The sequence below is a fragment of the Sturnus vulgaris genome, chromosome 2 (genome assembly GCF_052056855.1).
Source record: "Sturnus vulgaris isolate bStuVul1 chromosome 2, bStuVul1.hap1, whole genome shotgun sequence".
NCBI classification, from domain to species: domain Eukaryota; kingdom Metazoa; phylum Chordata; class Aves; order Passeriformes; family Sturnidae; genus Sturnus; species Sturnus vulgaris.
Genome location: NC_142244.1, coordinates 52397404 through 52418244, shown reverse-complemented (window position 1 = coordinate 52418244; position 20841 = coordinate 52397404). Strand labels below are relative to the sequence as shown.

Below are 20841 nucleotides of genomic sequence, written 5' to 3'. Positions count from 1 at the left end.
CTAAAAGACAAATTTTGCTACAGAAACAATGTGTTTATATATCTTTATCAGAACAATATATATAAATATACTTGGTATTCTTGTCACTTCTAAGGATTGAATCACAAGGTCTTTCAAGGCAATAGAAAATAAATTATCCATTGGATTTCCCAAATCACAAGTATTAAGTACTTAATAGTTTCTATATGGTAAAAAAATTAGACTTAAAAGGACAGATTATGCAGTGCTTCATTAATACAATCATTCTCTCAAAGAAAAATAACAACCTGTAAAAAATTATTTTTCAGCCCTTTTCATTTTTTCATGCAATTCATTCTTTTTATAACACAATTCCGTTACAGAAAGTATTGATTTCCGTGTTTGCCTGCAGTCCTCACTTACATTAGTGATGTATGGTTCAATTGCTTGCGCCGTCCTCTTCAGCAAAGCCTTTGCCAAATCATAGGCTTGCTTGTTTAAATTCTGGGGAAAAACAAATGAACAAAAAACCAAAAGAGTTATAAGCACATGCATTTATCTAAGAACAAATCCAAGAATTTAAAGCCATCGTGTACTGGTAAATGCATTAAAGAAATAGCCTGTTCTTTTTATATTTTCAGCAATAAAGACAATATAGTAAAAACAAAGCTATTCCAAAGAAAGCTTTGTAGTGTCCACTGGTATTACTGAGAAAAAAAAAAAAACTCCTGGCAGATGAGGGCTTACTTTTCAGTTGCACATCTAAAACTGATGCTCAGTGAACTCAGTGCCTGCATTTTACTGCTCTTCCTTATCAGTTTCTCCGAAAACCAGGAAAGAGATACAAAGCAACACAGAGGCATTCATAGTCACCACAAAAGAGAGACTCTGAGCAGGAATACAGAAAATGCAATTCTGCCCCTGCATCAAGCAGCCACTGATGAGCCACCACCACAGCCTCTCCATCACACCATGCAAAGATATTCAGTCTGTTGTCTGAGATAGCAAGGAAAAAAGACCTTAGAATTTCAGTTTATGGGAAAATAAAAACTAAATTAATACAAAAAAATTGAAAACCATAATTCCCTCTTCAACATTCCTAGCCTTCCATTTGTCTAATTGTGTTATTGCTCTATCATTGTTTTCTCCATTTCCCTGCACACATTCTCCACGCTCTAGTTGCTTCATCCTTTCTTCACTTTCTATATCACAATTATTTTTCAAAAATTTTCAGAAGAAAATGCAACTCGGCCCTTGTGACACCCACTGCAGAACTGATTAACACGCAGAATAATGGAGAAAAAAGTCTTCAATCCACAAGAATATGTAGTATTTTAATAGCTAAAAAAACTCTACAAAAATATAGTTTCCACAATTTTTATTAGTCTTTGCAATTAAAAAAAACCCAGTATATTCAGTTTATAATTCAACAGTAAAAAAGAGGCAGTTTGCGGTTGCTTTTTAAAAATATTTCTCACCATAAAAGGAAGAGAACTTCTTTTAGCACAATGAAACGCAAACACAAGAGGTGTTGCCACACCCTAAGTAGTTCTTTACCTGAACATGCTGGGCTCTTTAGAGTTGTCTGAATGAAAGAGAGGATTTGCAAAGATACAGAGAGTACTGTCTGAAATTTACAAAACCCTATAGAACTATAGGCTTCTAAACAGCAGTGGGAACAGATTAACATTTTCTGAAAATATAAAACAAAGTCTTTGACTTGCCTACTGATAGAATTAAGTCAAGTGACTGAACTCGAAGCACTACAAAAACCCATGCCTGAAGCGTCTATTTTGCTCAAAGCCAACATATAAGGTGACCAAAAATTCCAATTCTGGAAAGCTACTTTAATATATAAAATACTTTCATCTTATTACTAAATTGCACAGTTGTTCCATGTCCCAGAAAACACTGCACAATGGATTGTTCTTTATGGTAACAATAAAAAAAGAGGTATTTTTACTGGAATCATTTGTTTTCTGTTATTCAGAATCCTAATGGTTCAGGAAATAAAAGGCACAAATAACTACAACAAGGAATGTATGCCACTTGCAATTCTTGTTCTGATCCTTCTTGACTTCACAGCTCAACTCCAGCACACAAAGAAAACCACTTTCACCTGGGTAAGAGGGAACTCAGGATCATGAGCAAGATCTTATTTAGTATAAAGCAGGTCTAAACAGCAGACCTAGCACAGAAGAGTTCCAACAGGCAGATCTGTTCTGATTCACATTAATTACAGTTTCAGCTTGTATCTTTTGCACAGCAGTTCACTTCAAAGCTTAATGTTTCCCAAGATAAATGCTAGAAGTGGCTGTTTGCAACCCTGAGTAAGAAGGAAGTGTAATGCAAATATCTAGCTAAAAAAAGCTCTAAAGAGGAAAAATAGTCTAGAGCACAAGCAGCTAAGGAAAGTTAGCTATTTTTTTCATGCCTCATGTACTTGATTTAATAGTACCAATAGTCATGACCCTCAAATGTCCAGAGGCCCCACTTTCTGAAAATAACAATATCAAAGAAGACTTAAAAGCACACGAGAGTTTTCTCCTCATTTTCCAGCTTCGGGATAAAAACAGAAACAAGCAGAAGTGGCACTGCCTTAGGTGAAATGAAAACAAGAGCAGCCCAGCCTTTACCAAGTAGGTTCGAAGATCTTTTACAGAACCAAGCCTTCCGACTAATTCAACAGTCACAAAAATATCCTAAACTTTGTTCTCCTGAAGAAGTTTTAAAGGATAACATCTAATTTTACAAATTTCTTCTCTGTTTTTAGATAAGCTTTTCTACCATTATCATCTTTATAATCTTTCCATATGTTTGGAAAGAAAACTGATGTGTATCTCAAGATCTTTTAATGATTTAAGAAATCCCCCATGATGGGGACAATTATCTTAATCAGGATGCCTTTAGGAGCACGTAAGCATCCAATAGGCATAAGGTTTTTAGAGTCCTGAACGGGGAAGAAACAAAGCCATCAGTTGGCAACATTGTTTAAAATAATCATTAGCAATTACTCCATTTTGAAGTAAAAAACCAAAATAAATATTGATTGATAAGCAGAAACCAAAGAACCATCCCTGAGAAGGAAGAACACAAATCTTCTGCAAGAAAACAGAGGTTACATTCAACATCCGAACCAGACTTTGCCCCCGAAAACTTCCAGTTTTGTTTCAGAAAAGAATGTTAATAAACAGTGGAGAACATTTATATTTTTTAAAACCTTGAGAGGCCTCCAGCAATAATACCTGAATAGAGCCTATTTTGGTCAACCATAAGCTCTCTCCTTTTTCTCAATTTCTACCACGATTCTTAGGCATTTGTTGCTGGTATTTCAAGTTTTTTATACTTTTGGAAGACATTAACGGTTTGGCCAACTCATTTTTCATACCTGCTTTTCTCTAGACTGATAAACTTCTACTTCCTGACAGAAGAAGCAGTGGCAACCTCTCTGACAGTATGGCACACACATTTTTGTGCTTATACAGACAATATTCTACATCAGAGTATGCCACAGAGGCAAAATAACTTGTTCTTGTACAATGGGGTCAGAAGTTCATATCCAGTTGACTTTTTCTTAATTCCTTTTTTTCCAGGTTACCAATTTAACACAGATCAAAAAAATATGAGAGTGAAATAATTTCTAACCATCCCTTAAAAGAAAAAGAAGAAAAGACAACAGAAAACAAATGCACGTCCCTTAATTTTCATTTATAGAAGATAACTAAGCTAGCATCAACCCAGCCTTTATTTTGTTGCTTTGGGAGGAATATCAAATGTTAAGTGTGTATCTAGTGCAAATATTCCTGAAAAGCATATATTTTCACATATTATTTTCTTGGAATTTGAAAAGTATCTTCAGGTTTTTTCCTATTATCAATGGCATAGCCGCTGAATTAGTATCCAATAGCACCTGACAAAACAATTTAATGAGATTCTCTTGCTCTCCTGGGGAAGGTAAACAGATTCTTAAGGATGGCTGACAAAGAAAAAACTCAGCTGAAGTGTTGCCAAGATAGATAACACTAAATATTAAGCAAATTCCTAGTAGAGACTGTTTAGAATTTAATTGTCAATATCAGTTTTTCTAAAACACAGGCATGTAAAGCACGTGGGATGTGCAATGTGGGATTCCCTATAGCAGTCCTGAGGCTGAAAATGGAACACTGGCAAACACCCAAGGAAATCAAGTACAATTTGCCTTCTAACACATTGCACAAACACAAAATGGTTTGCAGGTCTGACATAAAAGCCTTATAATACAAAAAGATCATTAAAGGGGAAAGGAAAACTATTAATTTTTCTTGCCTTTTCATACTACCTCTTCACTTGTTTCTAGGTCTTATCTGGTTGCTTAAATTCATTCCCTCTTAATGTAATTCTATCAAAAGAATTTCAGTTAAGTTGATAGAAGAGAAATTACAAAAGGAAAAAAATAATTTAGCATCAAAATTAAGAGTTAAGCACATGGTCAGAGAAGTTAAGCTTGTCATTTTATTGGCTTATCTGACAGCTGTACTAGTTAAGCAAGCCTGTGCACACTCCAGCATGTCTGTTTTCTGATTTTGGTGTCAGCTGCTTTCATTCAGGTTTACATTAGTATGGTTTTTATCCTGACCAAGTGAGATGGATGACAAACTCAAGGGAGATAGAGTAGTTTAGAGTTGTCTCTACTTCAGTGACTACTAATTATGGTGTACAAATACTTGGTAATACATCGTGTGTCCAGTATATGCTCCTTATGCCCGAGTTTTTGCAGCCATCCTGCAAGCACCATTGCTTTTTACACTCACTACTCAGGACTAGGGACCACATCTATTTTTCATCTTTGGAAAAATATTGTTTTGGTTTAAGGGGTAACAGTATTGAATTAACCTCTTGTAAACTGCTTAATTAATTACTATATCTCTTAAAAATATTCAAGTAATTTTTGCTTCAAGCTGTCCAGTGTTGAATTTAAGACACTGGATGAACCTTCTGTTCTCAAAATATACAGACCAAAGGTTAGATAAATTATACAGACTGAGATTTGAGGAGCTCAGTCTTGTTTTACCAATACAACTCTTTTCTATGATGCAGTCATTCAGTTCACAAGACCACTACCCACTCCCTCTCATGCAAAATCATCCTTTTGGGCATATTAAAAATACACCACTTGCCTGTGTCACTTTCTACAGATGCAATTGCCTTATCTTCAACAATCTCTCAATCTGATCATCTTCAAACCCAAGTGAGTAGCAGATTATGTTTCTTCCACTCCACCAAAAATATTTTTTGGGCCCTAGGAAATCTGGGGATTCACTACAGACCATTACACCAATGTGTGCCATTATGCCATTTTTGGTGACCAGTCTGATTATTCAATTTCCCTTTTCCACAGCCCACACAGCTGAACAGGTTTCTTACAGTGGACCTTATCCTTTATCACCTTCTAGTTTTGTGCTCAGTGGAAGAGTGGAAAAATTCTCAAATCTGAATTTATTACACTTTTCCAACTTGACACGACTAGCCACAGAAAGTAGTTAGAGGACCCAAATTTTAAATAATTTAAAATAAAAATTCGCTTTGTGAAGACTTTGAGATGAAACAGACAAATATTAGAAGCTCCTTTCCATTAGTATGCAAAAAAAATAAAGGTAAACGTACTCAGAATACAGTCTGACATTATGTAACTACTTCAGTTAGAAAGCAGGCTATAAATGAGATCCTATCCACAGAGAGACTTGGATTAAAAGAAATGCTGCAGAAAATGCAAACCCCCAAATATATTACCTTTATTAAAATTTTCAGTCAATAATTTTAAATCCAATATGAAATGGAATTGTTTTAATGCTACAGACATCCTAAAAAGATGTAAATTCTTCAAATGAAAGTCAGTTTATTAAACATGAAACATAAAAAGAGTACACAATCAAATCAAGTTGAACATAGATGACACAATGAAACAATAAATTCTTAATAACTGAGAAAATACAAACTCAAATATTTTGCATATTCTTGCTGTTGTTTTTTTGTATTCTAAAGCTTTACTTCATAGATCTGGACTTTAGCCACACAAATTTAAGTCTAGTCCTGGCACAGAAGTATTAGACGCCTGGAAGGACACAGCTAAAACATTTCCAGTGGTGAAAAATAATTAATGACCTATATTAAGCATTTAGTTTTTCATTGGCAATAGAAAATAATTTATGTGCTATTTATTTACTGAAATTAATGGCAAGTAGTAAAGGCACACTAGCAGGCATTCCAAAGCATCTCTCTGTTAATAAGCACTTAACCCTACACTTTTCAGAAACTACAGTAGTTAGCACTTTCCTGAACACAACTTAAGGGAGAAAAAGCTATTAGAAGTGTCCGAAATACAGCTAAAGATACATTTCATAGCTAATTCCCAGCAGTCTTTTTTTGTCATGCACAACTTTGAAGTGAGCAGCCCATGAGATTTCAGTAAGACATAGTCAGATTCCTGAACTAAGGAGTCAGACTTGTATGCTTTTTAAACATTTAAGTATCACAACATGTGCACAGTTTTAAAGCTTTTTCTTTAGTTCATCTATAGGAGACTTTTTTTTTTTAATGTGACATTTTTCATTAAGGTAAGAAAGACAGCCATTCCTTTGGGTCTTCCAGAACCACCATTTCTGCACACAGTTTTAATTCTATGGCTGCATCAGAAACGTACCAATAACACCAAGCCAACATTGCTGATTTGTAATTGGCTCTGTTGTATTTCAGACATCTTAACTTTTTTCCCTCCCACTCAGGGCAGCACCTGTTTGAACTGTTGACAAAGCATTACATAAATTAAAAACTTTCCAAAGGATATTTGTAACTTCCCTGCTCCATTCTACCAGCATTAATGGGACATAAGGAAGCTGTTTAAATTCATGACACTCAACCTTTTAGATTATTGATACTTCATTTATAGCAAGTATATCAGAGCAATGAAACTTGATTGAATTTTCTATTAAAATTATTTGTTTGCTGAAAGAAATTCAGATAATACAGACATTTGCTACAGCCATTCTCTCAATTAGATGTACATACATCCAAGAACATATTAGAACACATACATCCAAGAAATCATGATTACAAAAAAAACAATAGAACAAAACAAAACAAAACATAAGCCACTAAGTCTTACCTTATGTGCTGGCACTAGATTAACTAACACTGTATCCAAAAGTTCCTGTGACACAGTATCTCCCTCACAAATGATAGAGCTCATTAGATCAACCATGTGCATGTGTACTTTCTGGTTATGACCATTGCTGAAATTAAAAAAATAATAATTCTTGGTGTAATATCTATATAAAGTACAATTTCTGTTCAGAGTACTCCCTGTGGTGATGCCAAACAACAAGGAGTAAAGTCAGCAAATCACAAGTTTTCTTAGAAATAAAAATACTTCAATTCCTTGATTTCATATACCATCATTCTTAAATTTCATGCTCTCCACATTCACTACTGCAGTAAGACTATCTGTCCCTACCATGAAAAGACAGTGTATTACAACATCCCTTACTCTGCACAGCACTGAGGAGACTTCCTCTGGAGTGCTGTGTCCAGTTCTGGGCTTCCCAGCACAAAAGGGATACCCTCATCCTGGATTCAGCCCAGCAAACATTTGTAAAGATGATTAAGGGCCTGGAGCTGCTCTCAGCTGAGGGGCTGAGAGAGCTTTTGAGAAGAGATGGCTTAGGAAAGAACATAATGATAAGTTTAAATACCTGATGTTGGGAATAGAGAAGACAGGGCAAGACTGTCTTGACACCACATGCTCAGTGGTGTCCAGTCACAGAACAAGTGGCAATGGGCACAGGGTGAACTACAAGACATACCATTCCGACATCATAAATAAATGGGTGATTGAGCACTAGAAAGTTGCCCAAAGAGGGCACAGCCTCTCCATCCTTGAAGATGCCCAAAACCTAACTGGCTACAGTTCTGGGCAATCTGCTCAAGCTGACCTGGTTTGAGCAAAGAGAAAAGACTATACTACCTCTAACAGTACCTTCCAGTGTCCACTACTTTCTGACTCGTGTTTTTACAGCAATAATCCTCCAATCTCCTTAGAATTGCACATCACACTATTTAATTTCGAGAACAGAATAAAATAAATGCAGTAAATTGCAACCGAAGCTAAGATTCTTAGGAAAAAAAGATGATGTGCAGCGTGTCTTGTTTCATTAAAACAGAAAAAACAGACAGTTCTGCTACCTTAGTTAAACTAAATTACTAAATTACAAAACTACAGTCATTAATGCTAAAAGTTACACTGAACAGCTACGTTAGAAGTTGCTGACCTCAATCATGCAATAATATACTGTAATTTGGAGTGAAAATACTTACTTTATTACTGAAAACAGCGTTCTATACAGTTGTGTAAAAATCTCATTGCTGTCTTCTAATTCAAAGCATATGTTATAAGACTTGACCCAAGCAATGTTCTGTGTGGGAACAGGGAAAAATAAAAGGAGTAGTTAATAGAAGATTAAACTGAAAGATTATCTTTAACAGTTTATAATGAAATAAGTTATGAATCTTACCTCAAGCAAATAAAAGTATCGATTAAACTGGGGGCTTTTTGTATCTTCTAAACCTTTAAGTTGCCTTGTTATGAACATAAATATATCCTGAAAAGAAAGAAGTGCTAGTTACTCAATCAACTGCAATTAAACCTTCAAAATAAAATAATTACCTTTTAAAGTTACTTGTATTATTTAGTTACTACAAAATATGCAGCAATGACAGACATTATTTCACTATCCAAAAGAAGATCATCTACAAAAACATCATGGAAAATGTCAAGGAATAATTTTAAAATACATCATGTTTCTTGAAAGGGTTGAGAAAGTAACCTTTTCCTAAGGAAACAAATGTTTTTCATTTCCAAAGAAATGCACTCAGCTTGACAAACACAGCTGCAACTGTCTGGCTGCAGAAGTCAAGAGATTATTATTCAGCAGGACAATGAATTTAATACTTTTACTTCATATTACAATGAGCTTCAAAAGAAGGGGAAAAGAGCAGTAGGCAACTACATCTTTCCTAAGAGTATTATCACAGATAACATCTTCTTGCAAAAACTAATAAACTAAGTTGCTCCTGCTTCTTCTATCAACTTTCACCACCAGAAGACTCCTACAGAAAGTCTGACACACAGTAAATTGAAGCAAGTTACAAGGAACAAATAGTCAATTATGAACAGAATGGAAACACAAGAATGTATATTTGTAGGTTGTTTTTTTTTTACATTCAGATAATTAACAGCTGGAAATTCACAACCACAGCTATATTAATCTAAGATGACTATATTAAATCAGAATATTTAGAAATAAGCATCACCAGAAACACTCTTCACAGCCTCAACTGTATCCATGTTTCATCCTGCAACCTAGGTGTACATCAAATAAATTCCAAAACGTATAAAGTTGCCATAAAAAATGAGAGCCTTACTGAAAATGAGAGCCTTAGTCCTGAAATAGTCTATAAGGCTTTTCTATATCACTTTCAAAATGACCATTTCCCTTAAGTTGCCTAAAAATAATACACAGACAAAAGAAAATAATAGGGTTTATTTTTTTCTAACATTATAACCACAAAATCCAGCCTTAATCATTAAGCTGAGCACTTCTTGTGGATCTAGGTAAAAATCAAGAACTCGATTACATGTGACATCACCAACTCTTGGCAAGAAAGCACAGCAAACACACAGTTCAGAGATATAGCTACATTCATGTTTTAATTAGATTTGAAATTGATTTTGAAGAGTTAAGGATGATCAGAAGGATCACTGCCTGGTTCACACTTCAGATCCCCTACAGAGCATATAATCTACTCCTTCCCTGAAATTAAACCAAAAGACACAAAGGACACATCTAATGGTCTCCAACCATTCAGGAGCATTCAGTCCCCACACAAACGCCCATCTGAAGAGTCCCTCTTGAAAAATTAGTGCCTGAACACTAGCCAGCCATCAGTCCCCACCCAAAAATGAATGCTATCTTATGGAAAACAGGTACACTGGAGGGTTTTGTGAAGTTTAAAGACATACAAACTGAGTCTCAAGGAAGAATAAGAATCAATTGAAGAAGAAAAGGGGCACATGACAGACTGACCAATGTCAAAATAAAAAATACTTAATCTCAGAACCCATGCTCTATGTTAATTATTTCTGTTAAACTTTGCTTGTGGAGGTAAATCTCAGTCAGTTCATTTAACCAAGTATCTTACTTTTTATCCTCCTGCTCAATATGCAACTTACTTAATGAATGTGATTCAAAGACCCTGCTAATTTTCCAAAAGTTCTCATCACTGTGCTGTATACAACTACAGACATTAATGAATAGCACACATGTACATGAAGTCCAACACCTGAATGCTTCAAATAACAGCATTGCTTGAAAAAGCAAGCGTATATTCCTGAACTATTTTTCCCTATTCCTATTTAAAGAAAGTAAGACAGACTAAACTCAGAAGTATTCACTAATTTTTACTATCTCATGTACTATGACCAAACACTTCCTCCTTTTTAACCACAGTTTTCCCTTTAAGCACACATAACGTACTACTTGAACATACATTTATAAATTCAAAACACGGGCTAAAATAAACTTTGGCTGCAGCCAAAAAGTTGCAATAATTTCACAATTGGAAAATATATTTTCACATGAGACTGCATAAAGCAAGTCTACATTAGAATTCAGACTTCAGAAACAAAAGTGCTCACACTTCAACTTCAGGGGAAAAAAAAGAATTTTTTTTTTTTTTTTTTTTTTTTGGTGGATTGCTGTCTTAATGCCAATTAACTACATAATGGATTCAGTAACCACCAGAGCCATGACTCTCACCAGAGAACATCTTCAGATAACCGAGGTTCTGCTACCATATACCCTTTTTAACATCTACATTTCAGCAGAGACAGGCAGACAGCCCTTCTGTTAAAGTCATTTTCAATTAATACATATAAAAGTGATTAGATTATCTTCCCACCAAAGAAATACATTTGGGCTCTAGGCTTTACACGGACTGAGGAGGACTTAAAGTTCGAAGTTTCAAGATCTCAGCAGAGCAAACCTACACCAGCTCTGTTTTTGTATCACTCATGGCATTTTCCATCCCTGTTATCAACATTCTTTCAATGATCAGCAAGGAATGTAAGATTTACACTGATGATACACATAAAAGAGAGAAACCTGAGATTCTTATCCCTTTCCTCAGCATCTATCTGGCACAATACGTAAGTTACAAAGAGATCCACTGAATCTGAAGCAAGGGCAAAAACTTAAGTCTTTTCCTCTCAAGAAATTAATCCTTTTCAGCACTCCCTTTTGCCACTGTTAACTTTGGTGTTAAACATACAGGAATAGACTCAGCTGCAGTATGGATTTGATATTCAATACTGGGTAAAAATAGTGCCAAGATACAACCCAAGAGGAAGCATTCTTCCTCTTACCTCTGTCATAAAGTGGAGGGAACTCTTCGACATTTCTACCAGAGCTTGTCCTGCAACCACAAAAGCTGAGTTCAGAGGAAATGGGTTTGCAAAAAACCTACCCCAGCAGCCCTAGGAAAAGGTCCCTATTGTTTGACTTTTCTTTATTTCTCAAAATGTGTTTAGAAAACTGCATCAAGAAACTGAATTCTGAAATCCACACAGATTACAGAACTCAATGCTGGCAGTGGAAGTCCCTCATCCATTCCGAGCTCTGTCCAAGCAGTGGTTGTAGTATTCTGACACTTCAGGTATGAGATCAGTACTGTAAACCTTCCAATGTTGTATACCATGAAATCTGAAGCTTAGTAGCATTTGGTAGATCAAATACTCTAAGGAAGAACTTAGTTAGCCCAACTCAGAGAGGAATTAAAGCTCTAAGACTAACAAGCAAATGAAAATATATACTCAAAACTGAAATAGAAATCAGGACACCTGAAAACAAGACTTACATATAGAACAGTAGAGAAAGCTAATATTTATCTCCAGCTGAAGATGGTGCAATCAATAATAAGGTAAGTCGATGTTGTACCTCTGATTACACACAAAATCAGAATTAAGCAAACAGAACTAAGAAATCCCTAGATACCTCTCCAGTATGTCTGTTAACAAAAGATGTACTATGGCATTTGAAACTGCACTGTTTCCCTAATTAGGAAGCACTGCTGGTACAACCACTAAATGAGAAATTGAGTGATTTCCTATTAAGTGATAATAGATAGCCCATCTACCACAACCATCTCTTTATTCTACTGTGGAATAAACAAAGACAAACCAAACTAAACAAAAAAGATCACACACACGCCTAAATCAGGGAGACAAAAAAAGCATGCATTTTTCAGTGTTACTTTCACCTGTTTTTTGTGCAGTTCCCCCCAAAACTCAGTTCATCACTGTAGATTCTGACTGCGCAAGGGAGACAGTTTGATTTATAGAGTTGGGAACTAAGTTCGTTTTCCTCTTTAAAAAGTAAAAAGCCCCACAAAACAATCTATACATTTTCTTTTAAACAAATGAGTCAGATCTGTACTTCCTTTTCAAAGCTAACATTTCTCTATCAACCATCTCCATCTAGTGGGATCAGTGATGTTTGTAATCGCAGAATTTTCCAAGTCACATCAAAAATCATTAAACTCAGTACAGAAGTACTTTATTCCGATAGAACCTTTATCTATAAATATATAAGTAGTCACCTCTTGGTAGTTTAATTTGAGATGCAGGGATATTTTCCCAAGTGAAGTATTAGCTATCTTGCAAGAGATTGTGATAAAAGCTATACATACCGTAAATATTTCTAAAGTAAAGTGACCTGCAAATCCCAAAAAACAGTTAAATAAAATAATGACTTTCACTACAAATCCAAAACTTGCAAGTTATTGGAAGATGTGCTATACAGCCCTTTATGTCATGGATAACTGACTTGACCAATAATACTCCAAAATCAAGTGAAAATTTTGAACTGTTTAGGCTGAACCAGAAATAAAAGGAGGGAAAAAGCAGTCACAACCAATTATATTAGTCACTGAGTGTAAAAACCTGGAGTGGAAAAAGAAATTCATTTACCTTCAGTTTATCCGGTGAAGTGTATGGAGCTTCAGGGGCATAAATTCTGAAAATATCAGCAAGACAACATGCTACCAACAAACGTACATCCTTATCGGGATGTTTGAGGAAAAAATCTGAAGCAAGATGTAAAGCAAGATTTAGGTAGAGCTCCTTTTCTTCTTCAGAGTCCTGGTCCATATCCATGAAAGTTTTCACGACCATCTAAATAGACAGACACATATTAGTACATAAAATTAAGTACTCTGTGTAACAGAATCCTTACTAAAAGTTATTTTCTGATTTTATGCAACTTCTGTCAGAAGCATTATTAGCTATGCAGTAGTACTTACTTGAGCAACCAGTGTTTTCATTTCTCAGGGCACAGGAAAGACCTGGCCAAGTACTCTCTCAACTCTCCCAACACACAGTCTCAGCAGAACTACTGAAAGCCTAGTTGTAGACTTCCCAAATCTTTTTGAGAAACCATATAATCAAGTTGGACAATTGAAAAATTGCAACAGCATTCACTGTTACAGCCATTCATTTAAAATTCAGAAAACAACAAAATGCTATTAAAAATATTTATTCATCCCTCAACTATTCAGCAATGTGTTTTTCCCCTTCTAATCTCTTTCAGTTTCAGGTTTTTGCCTATTACTGCTCTGAGGAAAATTCTATTCCCTGTGCTGTCCAGAAGCAGAGCACACACTTTCAGCAAATGCATATTTAATCCAGGCTGCTCAGTGGCATGGATGTTGTCCAACAAAACTAAAATGACCACTAGGATTATTAGGACGCAGTTACTAAAGTTATGGAAGAAAGAAGAGTCTAAGACACCAAATATTTAACATGCTAAATAAAACAAAAGCAGGAAAAGCTATATTTAGTAACTGCTAGTTGGTGAGAATTCTTACACTTAAAAACCTTCTGAAGAAGAGAAATGTATTGACAAAACAAAGTAATTATGTCCTTCTCCAATTCCTTATCTGACTCACAGAGGCAGAGTTATTTTAAGGAGTTCAACTCTTGTAAAATTAAAAAAATTACTTAATTACACAATCCCGAGAATTAAAGCCAAAAGTCCCATCTATTTCTTCAGTACAGAAAGAGATATAATACAAAGAATAATAATGGCAAATCCTAGAATCTTGTAACACTGCAAAATACTTTACTTTGCTATAGTTTGTTGTTTGGTTGGCTTTTTTCCCCCTCCAAAAAATTTACTGTAAGTGGCCAGGGAGCAACAAGCTCAACTTAAAAAACCTCCAAACTTCTGCATAATTAGGATCACTGAAGCTGTGAAGTTTCCAAACATATGAGACTCCTTTACAGAAAGGCACAGAAGATCAGTAACTTATGCAGACACAACTTCCACTGGAAGAAAAATAAAGTCCTCCCCAGTCAGGCACAAGATGAAGCAGATGAAGTGCTCTGGTGCTCTTAAACACTATTTAAAGTAATTTCCAAGTCAGAATTGTTCTCATTTCTATGAAAAGTAGTCTTTTCACACTTCTTGCAGCAAGTTTAGGTTTTGTCTACTCTGGAAATGAACCTTTAGTGTTTTTTCCCTGATAACATGAACATCTGTACAAGTCAGGACAACAAAGATCAGTCATCCTGTCTGCAGAGCAATCCATCACAGTGTTTCAGGAAAAACAAAGGAAAACTAGCTAGTAGTCATAGTTTTCCACGTTCCTGCAAAGCAATAGGTTAGAGGACTCCGGAGCCTGAAATCACACCCAGACCACCACGATTTACACACCTGGAGCTTCATCCTCCAGATGTGGCACGTATTAACCCATTCAATTTTTACTACATCATTCTACATAAACAAGCTTTGGAATTTACTTGTATAAAACTTACAGGGACGTGTAAGACTATTAGACTGGTGGTCTAAAATTAGTATTTCATTAGATGATGATTTGGTATTTGTGTATTAAAAGAAAATGTAGGGAAAATGTTTTTCTCACACTATTCATCATTTCCAAGTGTTTATCACTGTTCTTTCTGTCTTCAGTGCTACTTCACAACTGTCACACCACTTAGTTTCTATCTCCTTTCTAAATCTATTATAAATTTCAAGAGGGCATCAATTCAAAATGCATAAAATTTCCAAGGTGAGTCATGCTAATACAGAAATTCACTCTGCATATTTTCCATTTTATTCTCAGATTTCCCAATAATTTGCATTTATATTACTGTATCGTCATCAACAAACAGCAGAATGTCTACTTCTGCACAGAAAAGTGCTTTTTTCCCTAATAATTATGTGAATTTGGCAGTCAGAGAAATCAAGAGGCTAATAGTTCACTTATTTATCAACTACTGCTCTTTAGCACCTGCTGTTTATACTGAAGTTCTGTACACTTGTGGTGTAGCATGGATCATCCAACCTATCGTAAAAGAAACACTGTGCCATTTTTTTCCCTGCCTGAGCACCAATTAATTCACAGTCAGAACAAACAGCCAACAAGAAAAAAGATATCTTAAAAAGTCTTCTTATTCTGCAAGACAGATCAAGATGACAAAAGGGAACAGACATCCAAGGCCAAAAATGAAATTAAGCTGTAGGAGAAAAAGGATTAGTAAGAACTGCAGTGCTGGATTTCCACAAGCTGAAAAAAATATGCAAGTGCTAATAAAGAATTCCTTCTCTTAGGAATCAATCACTCATATGTAAAGTTATAAATATTGTCTTTTATTCAGCATCATAGAATGCAATATACTCACTAAAGTCCATCAACCAAAAAAATCCCTAGACAGGTTACTGAGGGGAAGAGGAGAAGCTATCCTTGTGTTGAGATTTTATTGGTTTTTGTTCATTTACCCATAGTTCCAACTGACTTAAAACTACTTCTTCAGAAAAACTCCAAATTAAGCTCTTCCATCTGTTCCTCTCCCATAACTGTTCCCTCCTGTTTCACAGGGCAAGCCCAAGCTGCAGGCATTCCTTTTGCACAATACAGGCCTGCCTTTTTGTGTGAGTACACAGGTAGATACAGAACTCTAATAATAAAATTAGCCTCCAAATCTGTCCAACCTTCCTGTACACTTAGGCCAAATAAAGTGGTCAAGAAACTCAAGACAGAAATACATCAAAGACTAAGTATAATCAAAATATATAGACTAAAGTATAACAAAGACTACCTTCATCATGATACAGGCTAAAACAGTGAGAATAATGGTTTTTATAAACAAATCAAAGAGCACAAAGGCATAACAGGAATGCATTAAGAGGTATCCAAATTATTTCTAAAATGATGACTCTTTTAAAGAGGAAAATACTTGAAAACAATGAAAGTACTGACTTAGCATAAGAGCTGAAAAAAATTTAAGTAGTATTTGAAATTAATGCAGCTCATTTCTATTTGTGATTTTTAAATGCATTTAAACCTTTTTTGAACAAGCCATTTCAAGACAGTGATAGAAGAGAAGGCACAAGAGCAAACAAGTTTCTCCTTCTATGCATAGAAAAGGTAAAGCCCAAAGGAAAAAAACCGCCCTTCCAGACACAAACTATAGTAATAGGATCATTTAATATCTTTTACAAGAAACTTTAATCTGCAAGCAATTACTTGCTTACTAACCTTTAGTCTTCTCACCATCTCTTCTTTAGATATTTTATCAGAGATTTCTTTGACTCCTGGAGGGTATGTGATTTTTCCATCATTGGCTCTCGTCTTTGAATGAGCCATGATTTCACGGTTTTAAAACTGGGGAAAGAAATTAAGAAGACAATGTTGTTTAACTAATTCATGCTTAACCACATCTGTCCCACTCTGACCAACAAAATCCAACTAGAAATATATCAACAAACACATAAAAACACAAAAAAGACAAAATATTTTGATTGATTTCAGTAATCTATACTGCGAGAGACAGCAACAGTTTTGATATCCAGGTAGATTGTCCTATGACACAATAAAGCTTTCAAGAAGTACACATCAGAAAAAAGCTAAAAGTCCTCATTCTGGAATGTATTCAATCTTCACAAGACACAACCAAGAATCTTACTGTACTGTATGATCTGTTTCCACCTCTTGGTAATAATAGATCCCAGCTAGCTTTCCAAAAAAGTTTTCCAAAACAGCCTAAAGACCAGTTAATTGTGACACATGATCAGTTGTAACTCAGCAGTACTGACAGACAAGCAGCAGATAGAGAATGAAATTAGAGACAGAAACAGAGCAGGCCAAATACAAGTCTTTCCTCTATGCCATTAAGGCCAAGTTTTCAAGTGAAAGAATGCAGATAAGCAATGGTATCTTCCTCCTACATTCTAACTAGGAACAAAACCCAGTTACTTGGTTTTTCAGCCCCTTTAAACTGAAGCAAATGCAGACTGCCATGTAATCCACTTGAAGTTATGCAAAGTTTCATTGCTGTAGAGGAGGAAGCTAAACTGAAACCTTTACTTACATAAAAGCAATCAATACAAAAGACGATGAAAAAATCTAAATGGCATATGTGGGGACACAGGATCTTAGAGTAAAACTGTACAAGGGCAGTTACAAAGGAAGAATGTAACAAAAGAAACACATTTCTTTGTCATTGTCTTGATATTTTTATTTATTTAGCTAAAAGTATGATCCATTTCTGATAGTCATGACTGCTCTGAACTGTGAATTCCAAGTCAGGTATTTTCTTCCTACAGATCTCCTATACAAGAATCTATGTATACTTTGAATTTCTTGGAACTATAACACCAGAAATAAAAATCAGCCAGAATCCACAAGAAGAGCTCAGTTACCAGCATATTCCATAACTGCTCTAATTAAAACTCACTAGCCCCCAAGCCAAGGTCATCCTACACTGAAGGAGAGCTACAAACTTGAAATATATATTTATCTACCCAACCCCTCCAAAACATGTCGACGTGTTTTGTATTCTTCAGTTTTTATTGCATGAAAACAACCAAAATTACAGATTTTGCTTCATCTTCACCTAATCTTTTACCTAACAAAAAGTTAACATTGGTTTTTAATTTTTTTTATTTTGCAAAGAACACATACAGCACAATACATTTTATTTTTGTAAATAGGGGAAATAGGAGTAGAATGAACATAACCAGATTTCATTCAACAGGCATGACATGCAATGTACTTCAACAGATACACAAAAGTCAACTCAGTTTCTGTCATCTTCTCTGCACCTACAAACACCCAGCAGTGGAACAGCATCATGTGCTAGCAGTTGTAGTAAAAGTTGACAATGACAAAGCTGAGAGGAAACAAAACCCATTGAAGTAACTTGTTCTAATACTAAAATATGATGTCACTTTTATCGCCATTATATTTCTTTAATGCACTGTCATGACAGTAAGTCTAGGACTCCTCAAAAGCACACAGAAATTGTAATGAAGTTCACTCTCCTTGCCATTTGATATAGATATTTCATTCCACCTTTCAGATGGGATGATGTTATATATTATAGCTAAATTCATTTCAACAGCTCATCACAGCAGAAGGGAGCCTTGCTCGCCTCAATCTGAGAATGTATAAAAGCATCAGATGCTTTGTTGGACCAATCAAACCTACCAACTCAAAAAACAAGCCTAATTGTTTTTGAAAGGCATGTGGCAAGCATCAAAGCTAACTCAAGGGAAAGAAGAGGAACTAAGGGAACTGGGGAACAAAACTCCATTTTCCAGTGGTGGATAGCTGTCACATCAGATCAAATGCAGTAGAAACTTGATTAGAACATGATGATGTAGTTCCATTTGGAGCACATTTTGAAATAATTCAAAGACTGAAACTCATACATTACAGTAAAGTTAAGCTGTGAAGCCGGTATGTCCAACAGCCACACAACCATGCCATTCAGTGGCACCAAGGTCTGGATGAAAGTGAACATCTGTATTGTGTTTATGTGGCAAGGTTTTGGTAGTGGAGGAGGCTGAAGGGACGGCCCCCTGTAGAGGCTGCTCCCATAGCAAACAGAGACAGATCCAGACAGCTCCAAAATGGACTCATCCCTTGCCAAAGTTGAGCCATCAGTGATGCTGGCAGCACCTTTGTGATAACATATTTAAGAACAGAGAAAAAATGCTGCACAGCAGTTACTAGGAAGAAAAGTGAGAAAAACATGAAAAAACCCTACAGACATCAAGGTTAGTGAAGAATGAAAGCGATCTCCCTGCATTTATCTTGATCCATGAGCTTTTTCATCTTATTTCCTTCCCCGTCCCATTAAGCAAGAAGAATGAGAGAGCAGCAGTGTTAGCACCTAACAGCCAGCCAAGGTTACAGACAGGGATGTACACAGCAAAAAAAATAAATAGGACTTCATTTTTTAGAGAATTAATACATCTAATCTTACAGGGTCAAAAATAATTGTAAAAAGGTTATAAGAAAAACGACATAAAGGATAAAGAATTATAAACCTTCTAATACTGACAGAAACAAAAACCATTCAAAAGAAACAGCAGAAAACAAAACCTATCATTCAAAAAGAAAAAAACAAAATAAACTTCAATACTAAGCAATCCCCTTGTACTACAGTTACAATTTCAACAATCACCTAAATAAAACTTGGTTACATTCCACTGCTAGAAGTTCCTGTTCTTCCGGACTGCCAATATAGCTGTGCATACCTAGCTTTATCAAAATAATCTGTGTTGAACACTTAGTAGAATCTAGGATTTTATTCTGGAGAGAGGGGGGGTATTTTGGCAATTCTAATCAAGTGCAAGTCTCTGTGATTTCATGTTACAGATATATCAGCTGTTTCAGTGAACTTCTGTCATGGAAAAAGAAGACAGTAACAACTAAGAACAACAGCCTCAAGGCCAACTGTATATACAACATGTTGAAAACGAAAATCCATAAGCCAGTGATGTAATATCCAATGACTGAATTTCAAAAAGCTTTTAAAATTCATTTTTATAGATTCAGTGTATTGCAAAAGAAAACAGTCTAAGATGACAAGCCTTTTGAAAGAAGAAATTCCTTTGAAAGCATCTTTGAGATTCAACAGACTCAGCCGACAGTTTCTATTATTTCTTTTTTAAAAATGAAATTTTAGAAGTTCTCCATCATGTTTTCAAAATTGCAGTATTATTCTATATACACCATCAGAAGGGAAAGGGCTCAAGTCTCACAAGAAGAGGCTGAGAGAGCTGGGGTTGTTTAGCTTGGAGAAGACTCAGGTCTTAAGGTGGAGTCAGGAGAGCAGCTGTTATTGCTCTCAATAATTACCTGAAAAAAGGTGAGGGTAAGGTGGGGATTGGTCTTTTCTCCCAGGTAACGCATGACAATACAAAAGGAAATGGACTCAAGCGGCACTAGGGGAAGTTTAGGGTTTAACATTAGGAAAAATTTCTTCACCAGAAGAGTGATCAGGCATTGAAACAGGCTTCCCAGGGAAGTTGTAGAACCACCATCCCTTGCAGTGTTTAAAAGATATGTGGATATAGCACTTGGGGACATGGTTAAACACACTGCTCTGAGTACACAGTTGGACTCAGTGATCTTAGAAGTCGTTGCCAACCTTAATGATTCTATGAAAAAGGAAAAATGTTCACATGGATGCCTTTTTTAAGGCAAGAAAACACTTCAGACCATGAAATGCTTTGCACCATGCAGAATCCAAGCACATAAACTAAACTTTAAGACATGCACCGTTTCTGCTGTTATATGAGGATAGAGAAGGGAGACAGATGTCACAAGAAACTTGAACAAATGTGTAACAAACAAATTCCAGTCCTAACAATAGGAATAAAAATCATGATTCAATCAGGCTTGGGTTTTTTCAGTCATGTTAAACAGTACTATAAATTAAGTCTTCAAAACCTACAAAAAAAATAAATCTATTTTAAGATAATAGAGCATTTAAAATACAAATCC

The 20841-nt window shown here is 35.5% G+C and overlaps 1 protein-coding gene across 3 annotated transcripts in view; it reads right to left on the bottom strand.

Annotated features, from left to right (window-relative positions):
• Window positions 1-20841, bottom strand: part of PDS5B (PDS5 cohesin associated factor B) — a 100485-nt gene that overhangs the window by 63580 nt on the left and 16064 nt on the right. For all 3 annotated transcript variants that reach the window (XM_014889782.2, XM_014889779.2, XM_014889781.2), the window contains exons 2-7: window positions 16585-16710; window positions 13016-13219; window positions 8505-8591; window positions 8308-8405; window positions 7100-7226; window positions 382-462 (exon numbers count right to left, since the gene is read on the bottom strand). In XM_014889782.2, coding sequence (XP_014745268.1) covers window positions 382-462; window positions 7100-7226; window positions 8308-8405; window positions 8505-8591; window positions 13016-13219; window positions 16585-16692 — 705 coding nt within the window. In that variant the 5' untranslated portion in view covers window positions 16693-16710. The remainder of the gene's footprint in view (window positions 1-381; window positions 463-7099; window positions 7227-8307; window positions 8406-8504; window positions 8592-13015; window positions 13220-16584; window positions 16711-20841) is intronic.